Here is a 21,317-nt window from a genome sequence, read left to right as displayed (position 1 = left end):
TACTCTGTCTCAAAATAAAAAATGAGGTGTAGGAAAGTCCACTGACAACTAAAAATATATTTTAAAAAATAAATTTAAAAAATTTTTTAAAAATTGAAAAGTCATATAGATATTTGGTAGTTAAATATTTTTCCATGTCATTGTGTTATCACTTGCAGGGCATACCAATGTTTAGTTGAGCTTTTTGTGCATAGCCTATTAGGTCATTTTTTTTTTTTTTTTTTTTTAAATATTTATTTAGTTAGTTAGTTCTCGGCGGACACAACATCTTTGTTTGTATGTGGTGCTGAGGATCGAACCCGGGCCGCACGCATGCCAGGCAAGCGGCTACCACTTGAGCCACATCCCCAGCCCCGTCATTTTTTAATTTACCATTTTAAATGATGAATATCCATGCTTATGGATAACTCTTTGCACTTATTTCTAATTTCTAATTGCTTCCAAAAAGAAATGCGTTATGGAAAATTATGAATTAAAAACTAATACTGGGGCCAGGCATGGTGTCCCATACTGGAAAGAGCAAGGACAGAGGATTGCAAGTTCAAGGCTAGCCTCAGCTACTAAGCAAGACTATGTCACACAATGAAAAATAAAAATAAGGCCTGGCACAGTGGCATACGGGCTAATAAGGAGGCTGAGGCAGGAGGATGGTGAGGTCAAAGCCAGCCTCAGAGGCAACCTTAGTGATTCCCTAAGCAACTCAGCAAGACCCTGTCTCTAAATAAAGTACAAAAAAGGCCTTCGGATGTGGTTCAGTGGTTAAGTGCCCCTAGAGTCAATCCCCAGTACCAAAAAGAAAGCATGATTATGTAGCTCAGTGGTAGAGCACCTCTGGGTTCAACGCCCAGTACCACCATGATGCCAAAAATATAAATAAAAATTTAAAAAATGTCTAACAAGCTAGGATGTAGCTCACTGGTAGAGTACATGTCTAGCACATACCTGACCTTGGGCTCCTTCTCTAGCTTCAGAGGGAAAAAAAAATCATAGCTTGTTTTTACATTCCTTGTTCCTTTATCTGTTTAGGGAATAATAGTGAGACAGTGCAACCTGGAATAAAAGGTGAAACTAAACATCATTTTATCTTCAAAGGTTCAGAGAACACTAAATGCTATTCATCGACCCCATCCATTCCTCCAACAGTGAATGAGGCAACCCTGTCTCCAGTATTCTGTTACCCGAAGACTTCTTCCGTGCCAACAGCTCCATTTAATTTCAATAAAGTAGCCTCCTCTGGGTTTTCAGAAAGAAGTAGCATTCCCCACTGCACAATGCCTTCTGGAAGACACAGTGGTGCTAATGCAGCTGCTGGGGAAGGCACTGGAATTGCACAGCCCATCGACCTGGCTCCTCCTCCCTCCCTGCCTCCTCCCATGACAGATTCCCTTGCTTTTTCTGAGCCTCCCACTGGTCCAACTGAGCAGCTAACTACTAATCAGCCAAATCAGCAGCCCCCATTCCTCATTTCTCCTCATGAGCCTGCTTCCTGTCTGGTGGAAGAAGATGAGCAACATTCTGAAGCAGATGAGCCTGTATCTGATGACCCCCTATCAGATGACCTTCTTTCACCTGCTGAGGAAAAATTGCCCCATATCGAGGAATATTGGTCAGACAATGAGCACATCTTCTCGGATCCCAATATTGGTGGGGTGGCAATTGCGCCCACTCATGGTTCTGTCATGATTGAGTGTGCCCGGCGAGAGCTTCATGCTACCACTGCTGTGGCCCACCCAAACCGCAATCATCCTGCTCGCCTCTCCCTTGTATTCTACCAGCACAAAAACCTGAATAAGCCCCACCATGGTTTTGAACTAAACAGGATTAAGTTCGAGGCTAAAGTAGCTAAGAATAAGAAAATGAAGGCCTCAGAGCTGAAAGACCAGGCAGCTAACAAGGGTGCTGAATTGTCCCCTGAAATAAATGAATTGAACCAAATTCCTTCTCATAAAGCATTAACATTAACCCATGACAATGTTGTCACTGTGTCCCCTTATGCTCTAACACAGGTTGCAGGGCCCTATAACCGGTGGGTCTGAAGGCTTTCCTCCCCTTCTTAATGCCTTTCCTCATGCAGTGTATTTTTTCAAGGTGCTGTTAAGAGAAAGTCATGTTGTCGTTTACTCTATCTTCATCTCACCCATTTCAAGTCTGAGGTAAAAATTTTAAAAATGGGGTGGGTACTTAACTGTGACTATTTTGTCAATTGGTAGAAGGTGCACATTTTAAGCAAAAATAAAAGTTTTCTAGTTTTAAATACATAAAGAAACGTTTTGGTTAGGTGTTAACCTTGACAGAATCACTCAGTTTGGTGCTTTAAATTAAGTCTGTTTACTATGAAACAAGAGTCATTTTTAGAGGATTTTAACAGGTTCATGTTCTATGATGTAAAGTCAAGACACAGTGTTAACTCTACACAGCTCCTGGTGCTTAACCACATTGACACAGTTAAAAATAAGCTGAATCATTGTTTCATGGTGCCATGTTCCAATATCTTCCAATCATTGCTAGAAAATCAGCATTTTCCTTTGAAATAAACCAATGAAATGCTTTCTCTCTTTAAATATTTCTCCTGTATAAAATAATTCATTATTGTTTGTAATGGTTGGAGGCTGTTCGTAATTGTAAATATATATATTTTCAAAGCACTTTCTATTTTTAAAAGTAACTTGAAATAGTATAGTATAGGAATCCTATTGTCTATTGTTTGTGCATATTTGCATACAAGAGAAATCATTTATTCTTGCTGTGTAGAGTTCCATCTTGTTAAATGCAACATGTTATTTGCATCCTGTATATGATTTTTATTCTTTTAATGTGTCCTTTCATGTTATGTAATAGCTACTTATATAAAATAGTGAATAATTCCTAAAATTGGACTTAAGAAACATCATCAATATTGACTAAGTTGTTTTAAATTTTAAAATAGTGTGGTCTCTTATGATTTATTGAGCTACCATGGCCTCAAGTTACTTCCATCCCAGCTTTTTCAATATAACCCATTAAACAAGTTTCAAAAGGGAAATGGGAGAAAATGTGATTCAGAAGAGTCAAATGCTTTTAATGTGTCAAAGTGATATAATACAAAAATTAAGTAACCAGAATCCTACCCATCCCAAATTGTTTTGTTTTTTTTTTTTTTGTTATGATATCCATCCTTGTATAGAATAATAGTTACTCCCTGGCCCTAGTCAAAGAATGATAATAGTATTATAAATATGGTTATACCGAAACAAAATGTTTAGAACAAGAAGAACCTTCTAAGAAATACTTGATTCTGTTAAAATGTAGAGGTGCTATAACATTCAAAGTATCAGATTCTTTGGGAGTCCAGAAAACCTAATGGTGCTTCTCCCTTGAAATGGCATAGGAAGCCCACAACTGCTAACTCATAATTTTGGTGCAAAAGCAAACAGTTCCAGCAAGGTCTTAAAAAAAAAAAAAAAAAAAAAACTCATTATAACTTATTAAAATAATATATGGTGCAAAGTATCAGTTTAAAGCTTTTGACTAAGTAAAGGAATATGAAGGGATTGTAAATAAGGACATGTCCATTAATAGACCTGTATATGTAAAATAGGGTAATTCAATGACTTGTTTTAGTATTTTCTGTGCCTTAGATATCTGTTTTAAAATGTGGCGTTTTTTTGTTTTGTTTTGTGTTTTTGTTGTTTTTTGAGCCTAAGGTTTCTTATAAGTATATAAGTGATTGTTTATTGCTTCAGCTGCTTAAATAACATATTTTCTAGCATTTGACTATCAGGAATAGACCCTTGTGATAACTACATTTTAGATTTTAAGCCTTAGCTCCCACTAGAAGTTGTTTCCTCACCAGATATAATGGATAAAACTTTATGTCCCTTAATGCATCCATCCATCTACCCATTTTCCCAGTACACACTTATTGAATACCCGAAAAATTTAAATGTCACTTTTGTTTTTCTCTGAATCATCACCTATGAAATGGTAGAGTTGAAGAATTAAAATCCTCAATGATACCTTGGAAATATATTTTTAAAGAAATAGCAAATTACATTCCAAATAATCCATGGTAGTATATGTACAATAATTCAAATCAATTTGTTTTTGTCTTTAAAAAACTTTCATAATAATCTAAACTTATAACACCAATGTTAATTAAAGGGAGTAGTGGGATTTGTGAAACTAGTTATAGTTTACCAAAACAATTACTGAGAATGCCCATTTTAAACTACAATGTTTCCAGTCCATTGTTGTAATTAACATCATGAATGGAAATGTGCTCTTTCTCCTGAAGTGAGAAAATAAATTGGTTTGAATGACATTTTCACTCATAAAACTGGTCATCTAACATTATTTCTGCATTTCTATTATGTTTTAGTATAATGACTTTTCTTTTTCCTCTTTATTGCACTCAAATTAGGTTTTAAGTCTGCTTTTTGTTCATGGTATGATCATTGAATTCATTTATACCTGACTTCCAAGTTATTCCAGTTAATAATGTTACAAATTTATCAACTATAATGGCCAGGCGCAGTGGCACTCACCTGTAATCCCTGTGGCTCTGCAGGCTGAGACAGGAGAATTGAAAGGTCAAAGGCAGCTTCAGCAATGGCAATGCGCTAAGCAACTCAGTGAGACCCTGTGTCTAAGTAAAATACAAAAATGGGGGTTGGGATGTGGCTCAGTGGTCGAGTACCCCTGAGTTCAATCCCCAGTACCAAAACAACAAAATTTATCAACTATAATAAAATAACTCTTGCCTATTGTAGAATCCTACTGAAAGTATAACTGTCCCTCAAAATTCCATTTCTAGTGTTTATGAGGCCATCACTGAATTATATTTTCCCCCTCTGCTCATCAGCCTTACCTACATTTTGTTTCCAATTCATCCTTAAAGAGCCAACTAGATCATATCAACCTAATTGAAATATCTATTGGGCAACGAATCTACAATTGTAGTTGAATTTTGGGGACATTCACATCTTCAGTAACTTTCTAACATCATTATTCAATTTGCATGTGGATGAAATAATTTGATTTGTTACATACAGAACTTCACTAGATGAGATCCATAACCAATTTACTTAAGACATAACCCCAATACATACTTAATTGAATGCATACCCTTGTGCAAATGTACCGACTTAGGTCATAGGAAGTAACCTACTTTCTAATGTTATTACTCCTGTGGACTCACTGATTATCATTCCACCATAGCATGAGTGAAACTAACCTGGAAATAGTTCTTTAAAACAAAAAAATCAAGATTTTTTTTTTTCTGAGGCAAATTTAAAATATCATTGCATGACAGTTTCCACCAATAATGGGCACAGCATTTCCTTTGAACATGCCTACTAAATTGATTGGTTTATGCAATCTTCAGTAGTTTCCTTCAATTTCACACTTTAATGCATAGAAACCTAGGTTTACTACAAGTGTGAGTATTAATCTTTTGTAGAAATTTATGACAATTGTTAAATCAGATAACATGTTAGCTTCTCAGAATGTTGGAGTTCACCTCAGAAGTCAAACAGTTCGTTCACTAGAAGCCAAAGAACAGATATCAATTTCAATTTGTAATTAAACCTTGAACCTTGTACAGGTGAAGACTACTTTGTGCTTATAACCATAGAGTATAAACAAACTTTATTTTCTCACCCACAAAGTGATTTATCACTAGGAAATTGTCTTCTTTGGGAACGTATCAAAAATTAAATGCCAGGTATTGTGGTGTCCGTCTGCAATCCCAACAATTCTGGAGGCTGAGGCAGGAAGATTATAAATTCAATCTAGCCTCTGAAATTTTGTGAGACTCTAAGCTAGTTAGTAATGAAACCCTGTTTCAAGATAAAGGAATACAAGTGGACTCCGTGGTAAGCACCTCTGGGTCCGAGCACACACAAAAGAAAATAACATAAAATTGCTTTTCCCCTCCACCCTGAGATCTTTAGAAAAAGTGAACAGTGAAAATAGGTCAAAATGCCTTTGCCTGCTGACTTCATGTACTTTTGTGGGAAATTAGCTGACTTACCCATGAAGCTGTCTTTTGTTTGTTTGTTTGTTTTTTATTTAATTTGGCACGGTACTGGGGACTGAACCCAGGTCCTTATGTGTGCCACTGAACTACCTCCTCATCCCTGGAAGCTATTTTGTTAACTCTTCCTAGAAGATGTGGCAATACTCTGGCATTTCATTAAGCACATCTCAAGAGCTTCTATAGTGTAGGCTTATACTTATTCCTTCCCTTGGTACCTAGCATACATAAGGGTGTTTTTAAAATATTGGATGATTAAGAGGGCTGGAGCTGTAGCTCAGTGGCAGAGCACTTGTCTACCATACATGTGGCACTGGTTTCAATCCTCCGCACCACATTAAAAAAAAAATACAGCCATTTTAAAAGATTGGATGATTGAAATATTTGAGGAAAACATTTCCATACTACCTAGCCATGGTTATACAACTCCCTTCATATCCAGCTAGGCAAGTCCCAGCAATTAATTTCGATGTGTCTCTCTACATGAAGTGGAATATTGTTTCAACATCCATAGCTCCTAAAATTACTCATAGGTGTGTTGTAGCTTCAACACAGGTCTGTACATCATACTTAACTAAGTGATGTCATCAGTGCCAGATTACCGAGTCTGAGTTTATCTAAATCAAATTGTGTTCCATTTTGAGTTTTCTTCTAACAGCGTTAGAAAATGTTTTCATTGTGGCTCAGGAAGGCAATTCTGAAAGTCAAAACCCGTATGTACTTCATTGGAAACTGAGTCTGCATTTTCTTAATGTATGTGCTACATAGAAACAGTAAGCTGAGACAGGATGATTAGTTCAAAGTCAGCCTCAGCAATTTATCCAGGCCTTAAGCAACTCAGTGAGACCTTTTCTCTAAATAAATATAGGGCTTAGAGATGTGGCTCAGTGGTCAAGTGCCCCTGAGTTCAATCTCCAGTGCTCAAAAAACAAAATAAACTGAATACCTTGCTGGACACAGTAATCAAGAGGATCACAAGTCAGCCCAACCTGGGCAATTAAGCAAGGTCCTGTCTCATGATAAAATATATTTAAAAGAAGAGAGAGGTGGCTGGAGATATACTCAGTGATAGAGCACTCCAGTTTCAATTCCTAGTACCACATTAAGGAAAAAGGAAGTTTCTCTATTAATTTTTTAAAAATGGTAGAGCGAGCTTTTATTCAAGAGCTCACTATTTTTGTCCTTGTTGAGCTACCTATTCGGTTCAGCATCTGGATGAATTTGATTTCCCACATCTTAAGCCTGGGCTGGTCTTTAACTACAGCAATCTTCCTGCCCCAGCCTCCCAGACAGCTGATACTATAGGCATGAGCTGCTGTGCCCAGCTTGAATGAATATGTTTTGATCCTTTTTTGGGGAGGGATGCGCCCAATTAAATATCACTGTTTACGCAGAAGGATTTTTTTTTTTTTTTGAGATAGAGGTCTTCTTTATTCCCCAAACAAGCCTCTGACAAAAGGCATATGTTTCATTACATCAAGTAATCCAAAGGGAACACTTATATTGTCACTCTTCATTTTCACTTGTGTTTAAAGTGCCTCAAGGCCAGGTGCAGTGATGTGCCTCCTCAAGAGGCTGAAGCCAGACACATCACAAATTTGAGACCAGCTTTAGCAAGACCCTATCTCGAAATAAAAAATAAAAGGGGCTGGGGATGTAACTCAGTAGTTTAAGTGACCCTGGGGGGTTCAAACCCCAGTACCAAAAAAGGAAGGGGTAGCTCAAGGCATGTTCAAGTTTATCTTGGTTAGTATGCAAACACTTCATATTCCTAGCTTTAAAATTCAAACATTAATAATTTCCTTATTTCCTGTAGACATTTTTACATCCCTACTATCATTCTCATTATCTTATCTGGGTCATAAACTTTATTCTCCTTTGTTCAGCCATAGATGTCCCTTATTTTAAAGCAAAATTTAGTCAAAAGTAGGAATGTTATCAAATAGAGCATAAGCTGATTTAACTCACTTATGTTTGAATGTGATGTTTGAGAATTGGTTAATCCTATAAACATAATTGTCTAAAAATAGAAATTTTGCCCCAGCAGCTGTTATGTAAAGGCATTCTCGTTCATAAGAAAAAAAAATTGCAGCTGTCAGATTTTCATTTTAGGAGAAATAATATTGGAATGTAATTCTCCATTTGGCAGGCTATAAACTTAAAAGCCTGGGATAAAAATTCGGATCATTATTATTTTTCCATTTTATGGAAGCTGCACTGTTTGCTAAGTTCACTTTGATTCTTTTTACATCTTTATTCTTCCTGTGATTTTTATTTACATTAATAAAAATTTCTTTGTCCATTTCTTTGTTCTGTTTCCATTCCTCAGGTCCATTCTGCAAATACACATGGTTTGTTTTAAAAACAGTAGTGACCTTGGTTAAGTTGTCTTTTTCTGTCTTTTAAAATCATCTCTCACAAGTCCTTTCAGATACAATACCAAAAGCAATCAAGAGCTTTTATTAAACCATTTAAATTTAGTGGCAAATTCTGTTTATAGGAATATGCAGTAGATATAAGAACAGAGTTTATTATCAAGTGGTGTCTCTACAAATCCCATTAATATTTAAATTTTTTCTTGGTGTTCAAGACTTTTGCCAAAAAAATTGTATTAGAAGAGAAATATTTTAAGACTTTGTGTTTGGTATGGTTTTGCAATTTCTGTGTAATCCCTCATGCTAATTATAAATTTACTAAACAGTAACTGAATTAGTAATGGATCTTATCTACAAAGTAGGCAGTATCTCTTTACCTGTATTTCTAATTTCCCAATCAAACTATGTGGATAGCTATTTTCTAATGTAAATTTACTCCTTTGGCATTCTTAGGTTGTTAGCAATAGTAGGAACTATTCTATAATCTGGGTGAGAAAAGTCTAAAAATGAAAGTAATTGGAAGAGGGTGATTCAGTAAGCCATCAGAAAGTGAAGGGCACGGCACTATGGGGAAGAGTTAAGGGCCAGAAAGGAGGGAGAATTATGCTCCTACCAGCAACTGAAGGTTCAATCAACCACCTCAAAAGGAAGAGATACTTTTTAATATTTCTTCTTTGCACTCTACAACATTTTATATGTGAAAGTTGCTGCTAAAATTAAGGAAATGTTTTGGACGTAAATATGACAGTAATAAAAGCTATGATCCTTGGCTGGGGAGATATCTCAGTGGTACAGTGCTTGCCTTGCATGTTCAAGGCCCTGGTTTAATCCCCAATATCAATAATAATAACAATAATTATAATAATACCCCTGTACTTAATGAAGCACTATTATAAAACTGCTTTATTATGTGCAACTTTTTCTTTCTGACACTGAAAATCAGACAAAGAATATTATTCCCATCTTACAGATCAGGAATATGCGGATGACAAGAATAGTAAATGGCTGGGACTTAGAGAGTCACCAAGCAACTCAAACAATCTGAGAATAAAATATTTAAATATTTAGTATCTGCAGAGAATCTTATAATTTGAAGAACATGTTTCTCAAGTATTTTGTTTCCATTATTTATTAAACTAGCTATTTTCTCATGCCTAAGAAAAGATTCCTAAATTCCTAGGACTTACATATTAGGGCTTGGATTTACTGTTTCTTTGGTTTTTTTTTCTTCCTTAAAAAAAAACAAAAACAACTTTATAAAGAATATCCCTGGGGGCTGGGGATGTGGCTTAAGCAGTAAGGTCACCTGGCATGCGCGGGGCACTGGGTTTAATCCTCAGCACCACCGAAAAAACAAAAAACAAAAAAAAAATACCCCGGTACTACTAAAATCGGGAATCTTCTAAATAATTTTTCGAATACTACTTAAAAAAAGAGGGTCAGCACCTCACAATCAATGTTTAATGTATTTCTTAAAATTTATTGAAGTGCACGTTTCTTGAAGGATATGGTGCAAGGTAAGCAATTCTAGTTCCCAGCCCCTCATAATATAAATGCTAAATTGTTGGCCTATCTAAAAGGAAACACTTTTTTTTTTAAATTTGAATTTGTCTTGTTTTTTGTTTCTCTTTGTTTTCAGGCACATAAAATTTGTGGTTCAAAAGATATATATTCCTTTGCCAGAAGGTTAAGAAAAATAATGAGATGTATTTGTAAAGTTTCTAATAACCTTTATATAGATTATTTTAGCAACCCCTATATAAATATAGAGTGAATATTTTGACTATTCCATCAGTACAAAAATCCAGGCCAAAATTTGAATATTAAGAACAAACAAAAAAAATCTTATGATTTTGGTGAGTTTGGTAACTGCCTATCCTCACCAATGCCTATCTGTGCTAGGATAAAATGGATAATGATATAGAATTTCACAAAAACAGCTCTTTTTAAAAAAAGATTAAATATTTTTATTGCAATGTATGGTTATATATTTTTTTTTAGCCTTTGTAAGATAACATTGTGATAGGTGCTTGAAGAGGATATTTTTCCAGAACTGGTTTTATAGTAAAAACTAAGGGCAGCTTTTGCATTGTGAAATATGGGTAGATGGCCATATATGGGTTACTGAGAAATCAAGATGTGTTCCCTAAAAAGAAACTTATAAAATTACTTGGCAGAGAGATAACCATGTTTTCTGTTTCGTTCACATTTTCTCATGCTATATGGTCACCTACCAAGTAAATTCACATGCATATCATTACCTTGGCTTAAAGGAGAAGCAGAATGCTCATTCTTGGCAGGAACAAAATGCTCAAAGGTTCTTTACCATGGTGAAATAGAGTAGTACTGAATTCCCAAGAGAGAATTATCAGTTTTATAAGTTAATATTTCTTGTCTCTACCTGACTTCTCTCTTTGGAATATATTTACTATTTATTTTTTTACCTTTGATTTTTTTGCTTTGGGGTATTTTTTTTTTATCTATTGCCGTCCTACTGTATTAAATATCCCTTATATTGAAATGTTTGTAAAGAAATACTCTTTAAAACTTCACAAAATATCTGTTTTAGTTCTTAACATATGAGGGAAACAGTTAAAGAAAAAGCACTTCACCATGTAGAAGGGAAAGAGATAATTCTGTAATTATGATACTTTTATTACATGATCAACATTTAGGCCTCTGCAGACAAGGGAACACTTACTAGCAGTACTTGAAGACGTAAGTTGGAATTGCATGTTACTTGAAAGATCTAATTAAGCTAAATTTTGGTGCACAGCAGTTGTACATGATTTCATGTTTATGTAGCAAAATGCATTGAAATGTACTAGTATTGAAATATACATGTAAAGGTAGTTGTGGAAATTGTCTATTATATTTTCCTGTGTGTTTAATTTGTTAGAGCATAAACTTTCTTTTTTTAATTGTTCTAACTAAATAAGGCTAAATGAATAATGTAATTGAAAATATATTTTAAATCTTTGTGATGAGTTTTTAAAAAAAAACTATTACAAAATTGTATCATTCCTGATTACACAGAACTTTGTTGGTGGTTTTAAATAAATTTTATACTTCTATTTTGCACCTGGTAGTCTAATTTTTCTTTCCTCTTCAAAATCATATTTTAAAAATTTAGTATCCTACAGAATTCACACATTTTAATTACAAAAGACAATAAGATTTAATATTTGGAGATGCCAAACATATAGATAATGTTAAACACTAAACCAAGGCTGGAGGTGTGGAATGCACTGGATTCATTGCCCAACAATTAAAAAATAATAACAAAAAACTGTCCTTTGGTTGCACTAGCCATGTTTGAAGTGCTTAGTGACCACAAGTCATTATGTGTCTACTGTATTGGATAGCTCAGCATATAGAATATTTTTATCACCCTAGTCCTTTGTAGTCTTATCACCTTGTTGCATGTTTTCCCCTGGTAATGATTAATTTGATTTCAGTTTGTACGGTTTTTTATGTTTTTTAGAATGTTAAGAAAATCAAATGGCTGGCTTATTTCATTTAGCATAATGATCTAGAGATTCACCCATGTTAAGAACCCTTATTTACTACAAAAGATAACCTTAAATAATAATCAGATGTCACCCAGATTAGATGTGCTGGTGGCAATTGATCTTCAACTGATTCATGTATCCAAGCAGAAATGAAACAAAGATTTTTAACCATGTTTAGTGGTACATACCTGTAATCCTAGATACTTGGGAGGCTGAAGTGAGAGGATCACAAATTTGAGGCCAGCCTGTGCGATTTATTGAGACTCTGTCTTAATAAAATGGACTGGGTATATTGCTAAATGTTATAGTATGTGTGAGTCTCTGGGTTCCCCCCTCAGTACTGCACCCAGAAGAATTACATATATATTTTTTTAGTTATGCAATATTTTTATGTGGGACTGAGGATCCAACCCAGTGTCTCACACATGAGAGGCGGGCACTCTCCCTCCCCACCACAATATCAGCCCCATATATACTTAAGTTTTATAAGTATACACTTATGTGTATATAATATATATATATGTTTAAACTAAGACTTAGTGTTCTAAGTGCTTTCCGTTAGGTCATGTTATCTTTAATCAAGAAGTACACAGGCCTGGGGTTGTGTCTCAGCGGCAGAGTGCTTACCTAGGCGCTGGATTTGATCCTCAGCACCACATAAAAATAAAGTTATTGTGTCCAACTACAACTAAAAAATATTAAAAAAAAAAAAAGTAGAAGTACACAGAGTAAAAACTAAATCACCTGCTCAGCCTGCCACAGTGATTAACAGGATCTAAGCAAGCATGGAGTAGCAAGGTCTGGCTGATCTATTCCCAAGAAATACTTGGAAAGAAAAAATATAACATTTTCCTCAGGTTTGATATTATATATTGTGTCATGAAAATTTTGGTATACTGATGACTTTGTATTATTCTGTTAAGGAATAGAGTGTCTTGGGTGGGATGCGGTAGCATACACCTGTAATCCCAGTCGCTATATAGTTGAGGCTCTTAATCTCTACTTCCCTCCACTGTCCCTTCCCCATATCTTAGGGAACTGCTTTGTGAGGTGATTTGATCACTACACTTTAAGATGGCCTTCTGGGGGCTGGGGTGTAGTAGAGTGCTTGTCTAGCATGCGTGAGACATTGGGTTTGATTCTCAGCACCACATAAAAATATAAAAAAATCACATAATAAAAGCATTCTGTCTTAAAAAAAATGGCTTTTTTTTAATGTTCAATACTGATAATGATATGCAAGTTTCTTTTCTCCTTTCCTTTCTTCCTGTTTGGGGGATGGGGGCGGAGAGAGAAAAGAGTCAGCTTTCTTTTATTTGGACCACTGGAAGATCAGTCTATTCATTTTTTTTTTTTTTTTAATGACATTAGGTAGACTACTGCCCAATGCACTTCATTTTATTTATTTATTTATTTATTTAAAGAGAGCAAGAGAGAGAGAATTTTTTTTTTTCAGTTTTCGGCGGACACAACATCTTTGTATGTGGTGCTGAGGATCGAATCCGGGCCGCAAGCATGCCAGGCCAGTGCGGACCTGCTTGAGCCACATCCCCAGCCCAGAGTCTATTCATTTTTGTTGTTGTTTTGTTTTGTTGGTACCAGAGACTTTATCAACTGAGTCACATTCCCACCAGAGATTGAACCCAGGGTCCCTTAACAACTGAGCCACATATCCAGTCCTTTTTTTTTTTTTAATGTTTTATTTAGACAGGGTCTGCTAAATTGCTTAGGGCCTCATTAAGTTGCTGAGCCTGGCTTTGAACTTGTGATCCTCCTACCTCAGTCTCCTGAGCCAATGGGATTACAGGTATGTGCCACCGCATCCCACCCAAGACACTATTCTTTAACAGAATAATACAAAGTCATGAGTATGCCAAAATTTTCATGACATAATATATAAAACCTGAGGAAAATGTTATATTTTTTTCTTTTTCCAAGTATTTCTTGGGAATAGATCAGCCTAGGCCTTGCTACTCCATGCTTGCTTAGAGACAGGCCATTGATTCCATATATTCATAGGTGAAAACAGCAGAATCATATAACACATGACGTGAAGCCTTCCCACCTACTGCGGCTAGAGTGTCCAAGGTTTCCATGGCATGTTGGTAGAGTCCTAATTCTCATTTTTTAAAAAGTCACAATTCCCAATGTCATTTGGACTACCACCAGCACAATTTCTCTAATTCATTTGGTCTTTGTACATCTCTGAATCTCATTTCTTCACAAATGTTGACTATATTTTTTCTCAGAGAGGAAGCAGAAATCATAGATTAAAATCCTCTCCTTTTGCCTGCTCGTTTATAAACCAACCCCAATCTGCACCTCTCTTCATGTCTTTCCACCAAATAAAAAATAAAAGGGCTGATTCATCGATGGACATTGGTTTCTGCCCCATTTTTCCTTCTCAAGGACTTTATTTATTTATTTTTTAAAATTTGTGTCTTAGTGGTACTGGGGATTGAACCCAGGTTTGCTATATCACTGTGCTACATCCCCAGCCCTATTTATTTATTTTTTGCAAGGGGTTCACTAAATTTGAAACTTTGAACTTGTGATCCTCCTGCCACAGTCTTTAGTCATTACAGGCCTGCAGCTGAGCTGAAACATTATCTTTCAGTTTGATGATATTGATAGACAACCTAGAAATCATGAGATAACCAGACCACCATGGCCAGTGCTATGTGCCATGATTAAGAAAAATGAGGCTGGGTGCAGTGGCACATGCCTGTAATCCCAGCAGCTCAGGAGCCTGAAGCAGGAGGATCCAGAGTTCAAAGAGAGCTCAGCAAAAGGTGCTAAGCTACTCAGTGAGATCCTGTCTCTAAATAAAATACAAAAATAGGGCTGGAGATGTGACTCAGTGGTCAGGTGCTACTTGAGTTCAATCCTCAGTACCAAAAGAGAGAGAGAGAGAGAAGTGAGTTTACCAGACTGATCTCTCTGCCCAGGCACTTCTCATTTTCACATTTTATGCAGTTACCTTTGAAAAGAAGGACCCAAAACCCCCAAAATGCATTTCACCATTGGGCTCCCACACTTCTCCCTTTGAATGTTTATACTGCTTTAATGCTTGCTTTCCTGAATAAATCTCCTCTGTTTGCTAAATCAATCTTTGTGCTTCTCTTGATACACCTTGACATTCCTTTCAATGGTGTAAATCAAAAACCTATAAGAGAGCTGGGAGTGGTGACATATGTCTATAATCCCAGTGACTCAGGACACAGAAGCAGGAAGATCACAAGTTTGAGAATAGCCTCAACAATTTAGGATAGTCCTAAGCAATTTAGCCAGACTCAAAACAATAAATAAAAGGGCTGGACAATCCCAAAAAAACAAAGTCTGAATATTTTCTCTGATATGTGGATGGTGACACACAATACAGGGGCAGGGAAGAATAGAAGTACTTTGTATTAGACAAAGGGGAATAAAGGGGGATGGGAATAGGAAAGACAGAATGAACCAGATGTAACTTTCCTATGTTCATATATGAATACACAACCAGCATAACTTCACATCATGTATAACTACATGGGAAGTTATACTCCATGTATGTATAATATGTCAAAATACATTCTACTGTCATGTATAACTAAAAAGAAAAAGTTAAAAAAAATTATGTGCAAAGAAAAAATAATAAAATAAAAGGGTTGGAGATGTATCTCAGTGGTAAAGTGTCCCTGGGTTCAATCTCTAGTACAGCAAAAAATAAATTAATAAATAAAATAAAAATAAATAAATGCATAAATAAATAAAATGAAATATGATGTAATAGTTGAAGTGGTTTGCTTTCCTAAGGACATAATCAAAACATAAGTAGTGACAAAAGTCACGTAAGTAGAGCCAAAAAAAAAAAAAAACAACTAAAAGCTTAGGTTTAGAAACAGTAAAATACTAGTTTGTCTGTGATTTTCAACTTTAAGCCATTTCCTAGGATTCAGTTCTAAAAGTATTAGAATGGGCCTGGGGTCATACCTCAGTGGTAGAGCTCCTTAGTGTTGGGGAGGTTCTGGGTTCCATCCAGAGGAGTGCAAAAATAATATCATGACATGGTTGTCATGTCCTATCACACACATTACTTTTTTTTAATTTGTTCTTTTTAGATATACATGACAGTAGAGTGTATTTTGACATACATGAAGTATAATTTATTCTCACACATTACTTTGTTTATATTTAGTTATTTTTTTTAGTTGTAGTTGGGCACAATATCTTTATTTTATTTATTAATTTTTTATGTGGTGCTGCGAATAGAACCTAGGGCCTTGCACGTGCTTGGCAAGCAATCAGTAATAATATTGATGATAGTAATAGTAACAAATATTATCAATAAATCCAATTTCTTCAGCTTGGAGTAAAAGTTTAATAGTTGTTTTTTGTTTGTTTGTTTTTGGTACCAAGGATTGAACCCAGGGGCGTTTACCACTAAGCCACATCCCCAGCTCTTTTTATATTTTTATTTAGATATTTAGACACAGGGTCTCACTGAGTTGCTTAGAACTTCACTAAGTTGCTGAGGCCTTAGCCTCCCAAACAGCTGGAATTACAAGCATGTGCCACCATGCCCTACTTGGAGTAAAAATTGAAATAAAATTCATATTAGGGGGCTGGGGATGTGGCTCAAGTGGTAGTACGCTCTCCTGGCATGCGTGCGGTGCTGAGTTCGATCCTCAGCACCACATACAAATAAAGATGTTGTGTCCGCCGAAAACTAAAAAATAAATATTAAATTCTCTCTCTCTCTAAAAAAAAATTTATATTAGGATTCAAGGATGACAATTATCCTAAGTTAATCTGTATCTTTAGAGCAATCGTGTGTGTGCGCGCGCGTGTGTCTGAAAACAGAACTCAATGGCTCTCTACCACTGAGCTACTCTTTTCTTTTTCTGTACCAGCAACATTATACCTCTGAGTTATATCTCCATATTCCCACTCTTCTTTTTTTTTTTAATTTTATCTTGAGCAGAGACTCACTGAGGTGGGGACGACTTCAACTTATGATTCTCCTGGCAAAGTAGCTGAGACTGAAAAAAATGTTCAATGTCTCTATTAATTAGAGAAATGCAAATTAAAGGTACACTGAGATTTTACCTCACTCCAGTCAGAATGGCAACTATCAAGAATAAAAGTAACAGCCAGTTGTGGTGGTGCACACCTGTAATCCCAGCATCTCTGCAGGCTGAGACAGGAGGATTATAGTTCAGTACCCACCCCCCAAAAAATCCACCAAAACAACTAGGAATGGAACCACCATTTTACCCAGTCATACCAGTTCTTGGTATATATCCAAAAGAGTTAAATTCAGCATAATACACTGACACAGGCATATAGATGTTATAGCAGTTCAATTCACAATAGCTAAACTATAGAAACAACCTAGATGGGGGAAAGGGATATGCGTGTGGGGGAGGGGTGAAAGGGTGGGGAAGGAGCAGGGGGTGTGGGGATGGGAAGGTGAGGTTGGGGGCATGAGGATGGGGGTATGGGGGACCATGGGATGGTGGATGAGGCAGAAGGATTGTGATTAAAATTTAGTGACAGCAGCAATTTAGTGATACTTCATTCAAATTTTTTAAGTGCTGGGAATGCAGCCTAGTGGCAAAGTGCCCCTTGGTTCAATTCCCAATATGGCAATGTACAAATAAACAAATAAAATCATATTGAGCACCTGTGGTGCATGCCTGTACTTCCAGCTCATCAGGAAGCTGAAGCAGAAGGATCTCAAGTTCAAAGCTAACCTAGGCAACATAGTGAGTCTCCCGTCAAACAAAAAGAAAACAGTATAACAAGAATACAACCAAATAAATAAATAAATAAATAAATAAGAATACAACCAACCAATTTTTTTTTTTTTGGTTGAACTCAGGGGCACTTAACCTCTGAGCCACATCCCCAGCCCTATTTTGTATTTTATTTAGAGACAGGGTCTCACTGAGTTGCTTAGCATCTCACCGCTGCTGAGGCTAGCTTTGAATTCGCCATCCTCCTGTCTCAGTCTCCCAGATGTAGATGGCCACAACACTTTTATTTTATTTATTTATATTTTATTTATTTATTTTATTTTATTTACTTTATAGGCATGTGCCACTGCACCTGGCCAACCAATTTTAAATTGGAGAAAGAAATAATGGTTTAACAACAGTGTGAATATATTCAATGCCACTAAATTGTGTTCTAAAAAATGGCGAAAATTGTAAATTTTATGCTACATATTTTTTAAAGAGGGGGGAGAATTTTTTAATTTTTTAATATTTAATTTTAATTTTTAATATTTAATTTTAATATTTAATTTTTTAATATTTATTTTTTAGTTTTCAGTGGACACAACATCTTTATTTTATTTGTATGTGGTGCTGAGGATTGAACGCAGCACATGCCAGGTGAGCGCGCTACCGCTTGAGCCACATCCTCAGCCCCAACATATTTTTTAAAGAGTTGAAATCAGTAAAAAAATTATTTGTAGTTGTAGAGTTGTAGCTGGATAGCATCATTTATTTTATTTGTTTATTTTTATATGGTTCTAAGGATCAATCGCAGTGACTCCTACATGCTAGGCAATGCTCTGCCACTGAGCCATAACTCCAGCCCATACATATATTTTTTATTACAATCAAAATATTTGCTAAGGGGCTGGGGTTGTGGCTTGGTGGTAGAGCACTTGCCTAGCATACATAAGGCACTGGGTTTGAACCTCAGTACCACATAAAAAATAAGTAAATAGGGGCTGGGAGGTGGCTCCTAGCATGCGTGAGGCACTGAGTTCAATTCTCAGCCACATAAAAATAAAATAAAGATATTGTGTCCACCTAAAAACTAAAAAATAAATATAAAAAATAAATTAATTAATTAAATAAAAGTGTTGTTGCCATCTACAACTAAAGATTTTTTTTTAAAAAGATTTGCCAAAACATGGGGAAGGGGAGAAAAAAGGACTTGAATAGAAATTTCTCCAAGGAAGATGTACAAATGGCCAATAAACACATGAAATTGTGCTCAACATCTTTAGTCATTCCATAAGGGAGCTACATATCAAAACTGCTATGACATTTCACTTCATACCCATGAAGATTTCTATTTATTTTTAAAAAGAGGAAAGAAATAAAATAATAAAGGTTGGTAAGAACATGGAACATTTCTTGCAGGAATATAAATAGGGTAATCACAGTAAATATAGTTTATCAATTACTCAACAAATTAAATATAGAATTATCATATGATTCAGAGACAACCCATTTGAGACAACCCATTCCTAGGTACAGTATATGCCAAAAACAATTGAAAAGAGGTCAGACAAAAGCCAGGTGCAGTTGTGCACTCCTTTAATCCCAGGGTCTGGGGAGGCTGAGGCAAGAGGGTTGCAAGTTCATGACCAGTCTTGGTAACTTAGTAAGACCCTGTCAAAGCAAAAAAATAAAAGTGGCTAGGAATGTAGCTAAATGGTATAGCACCTCTGGATTCAATTCCCAGTATTGAAAAAAAATTAAAAATAAAAATAATAATTAAAAGACTAATAAATAACACTGAATTGGGATTTGGTAGTAGAGGAAGATATTTTTTGAATAGTGCTAGAAGCAGGCTTTGTGTGTGTTATGTTTGGGGGGGTATTTGGAATTGAATTCATGGGCTCACACACTCCTGAGCCCCATCCATAGCCTTTCTTTATTTTGTTTTGAGACAAGGTCTCCCTAAATTGCCTTCCCTGGCCTGAACTTGTGGTCCTCTTGCCTCAACTACCTGAGTAACTGAGATTACAAGCCTGTGCTAGCAGCAGGTACTCATAGGGGGAATTTCTATGAAAGAAAGAAAAACAAAGATTAGCAGTTGGAAGCCCAATTTTTTGGGGAGTGCTGTTATAAAGGATTGAACTCCAGGGTACTCGACTATTAAGCCACATCCCGAGCCCTAGGCTGGCTTTGAACTCGCTATCCTCCTGCCTCATCCTCCCAAGATGCTGGGATTACAAGGCATATGCCACCACACTCAGCTGGGAGTCCAATTTAAGAGTCCAGAGGGCAGTCAGTGACATTTCAGGATTCTGGACTTAAGGATGGCATTAGCATTCTCACTTGATCACTTCAAAGTTTGTTTTGCAGAAACTGGTTTTGTGTGTGTGTGTGTGTGTGTGTGTGTGTGTGTTGCTGGGGAATCAAACCCAGGGCCTTGTGCATGTGAGGCAAGCACTCTACCAGCCCTGCTTTTTATTTAAAATTCTTTTTGTAGTTGTAGATGGATAGAATACCTTTATTTATTTATTTATTGGTATTGGGCATTTAACTCAGGGCACCCAACTACTCAGCCACATCCCCAGCTCTATTTTGTATTTTATTTAGAGACAGGGTCTCACTGAGTTGCTTAGCGCCTCACTTTTACTGAGGGTGGCTTTGAACTCGCAATCCTTCTGCCCCTGAGCCACTGGGATTACAGGTCTGTGCCACCACGCCCGGCTAGAATATCTTTATTTTATTCGTTTATTTATCTATTATTTTTTGGTGTGGTGCTGGAGATTGAACCCAGGGCCTTGTATATGTGAGACAAGACTCTACCAACTGAGCTATATCCCCAGTCCTTGTTTATTTCTATGTGTTGCTAAGGATAGTTTATTTCTATGTGCTGCTAAGGATAGAACCCAGTCCCCTCACACATGCTAGCTTTGAACTCTGTGCTCTGCCACTGAAGTACAATCCCAGCCCTTGCAGAAACTTTTTTTTTTTTTTTGTACTGAAGATTGAACTCAGGGGACTTAACCACTGAGCCACATCTCCAGCCCTTTTTCATATTTTATTTAGAGACATGGTCTCACTGAATTGCTTGGCACCTTGCTAAGTTGCTGAGGCTGGCTTTGAACTTGCAATCCTCCTGCCTCAGCCTCCCAACTCCCAAGCCATTGGGATTATAGGAATGTGCCAGTATGCCAGCTTGCAGAAACTTTTGATAAAGAATATTAGACTGTATTTTTTTTTTTTTTTGGTGGTGGTTGTGCTGAGGACAGAATCTTGAGCTAAGTATAGGATGTATCAATGAGCTATCCCCAACCCCTCAGATTGTACCTTTGTTTTTTAGACAGGGTTTCACTATGTTTGCCAGGTTAGGCTCAAGTAGTCCTCCTGGCTCAGCTTCCTGAGTATTATGGACTATATTTATGCACTACCATGTCTAGCAGATTACACATTTAACACCCATAGAGACTAGGAAGTCAAGTCAAAGACTAGCCATCAGATTTTGCATGAAATATTTATAAGTTGGGTGAATTCTTCCCTTCTCCAGAGGCAAAAAGTATCATAAGTCACAAAGGATCTTAAAGGACATTCCTTAAGTGACATTCCTTAAATGACATTCCTTACCTTACAATAACCAGAGAGGGACCATATGCGGTCCCAGGTATGAGGTTCCAGGCTAGTATCCTTCCAGGAAGCTTTATGG

The 21,317-nt window shown here is 36.4% G+C and overlaps 1 protein-coding gene and 1 long non-coding RNA gene across 15 annotated transcripts in view; one reads left to right on the top strand and one right to left on the bottom strand.

Annotated features, from left to right (window-relative positions):
* LOC124076022 (cell division cycle and apoptosis regulator protein 1) overlaps positions 1–21,317 on the top strand; it is a 194,266-nt gene that overhangs the window by 117,322 nt on the left and 55,627 nt on the right. Inside the window, exon 13 of one of the 12 annotated variants that reach the window (XM_058577950.1) lies at positions 1,144–11,469. The exons of 10 other annotated variants lie outside the window; for them this stretch is intronic. In XM_058577950.1, the coding sequence (XP_058433933.1) occupies positions 1,144–2,036 (893 nt within the window). In that variant the 3' untranslated portion in view covers positions 2,037–11,469. Of the gene's footprint in view, positions 1–1,092; positions 11,470–21,317 lie in introns of those variants that run through there. One more of the 12 variants, XM_058577949.1, reaches the window with a different exon arrangement.
* The window catches only part of LOC124076021 (uncharacterized), a 133,821-nt gene that overhangs the window by 108,407 nt on the left and 4,097 nt on the right, over positions 1–21,317 (bottom strand). For all 3 annotated transcript variants that reach the window (XR_009226407.1, XR_009226405.1, XR_009226406.1), the window contains exon 3: positions 4,524–4,624. This is a non-coding gene — a long non-coding RNA (uncharacterized LOC124076021). The remainder of the gene's footprint in view (positions 1–4,523; positions 4,625–21,317) is intronic.

The sequence above is a fragment of the Marmota monax genome, unplaced genomic scaffold (assembly GCF_021218885.2).
Source record: "Marmota monax isolate L192 unplaced genomic scaffold, Marmota_monax_Labrador192_F-V1.1 WCK01_AAM20220418_F8-fsc00019, whole genome shotgun sequence".
NCBI lineage: Eukaryota > Metazoa > Chordata > Mammalia > Rodentia > Sciuridae > Marmota > Marmota monax.
Note: the sequence above shows the minus strand (reverse complement) of the source record. Positions and strands in the feature narration are given on the sequence as shown.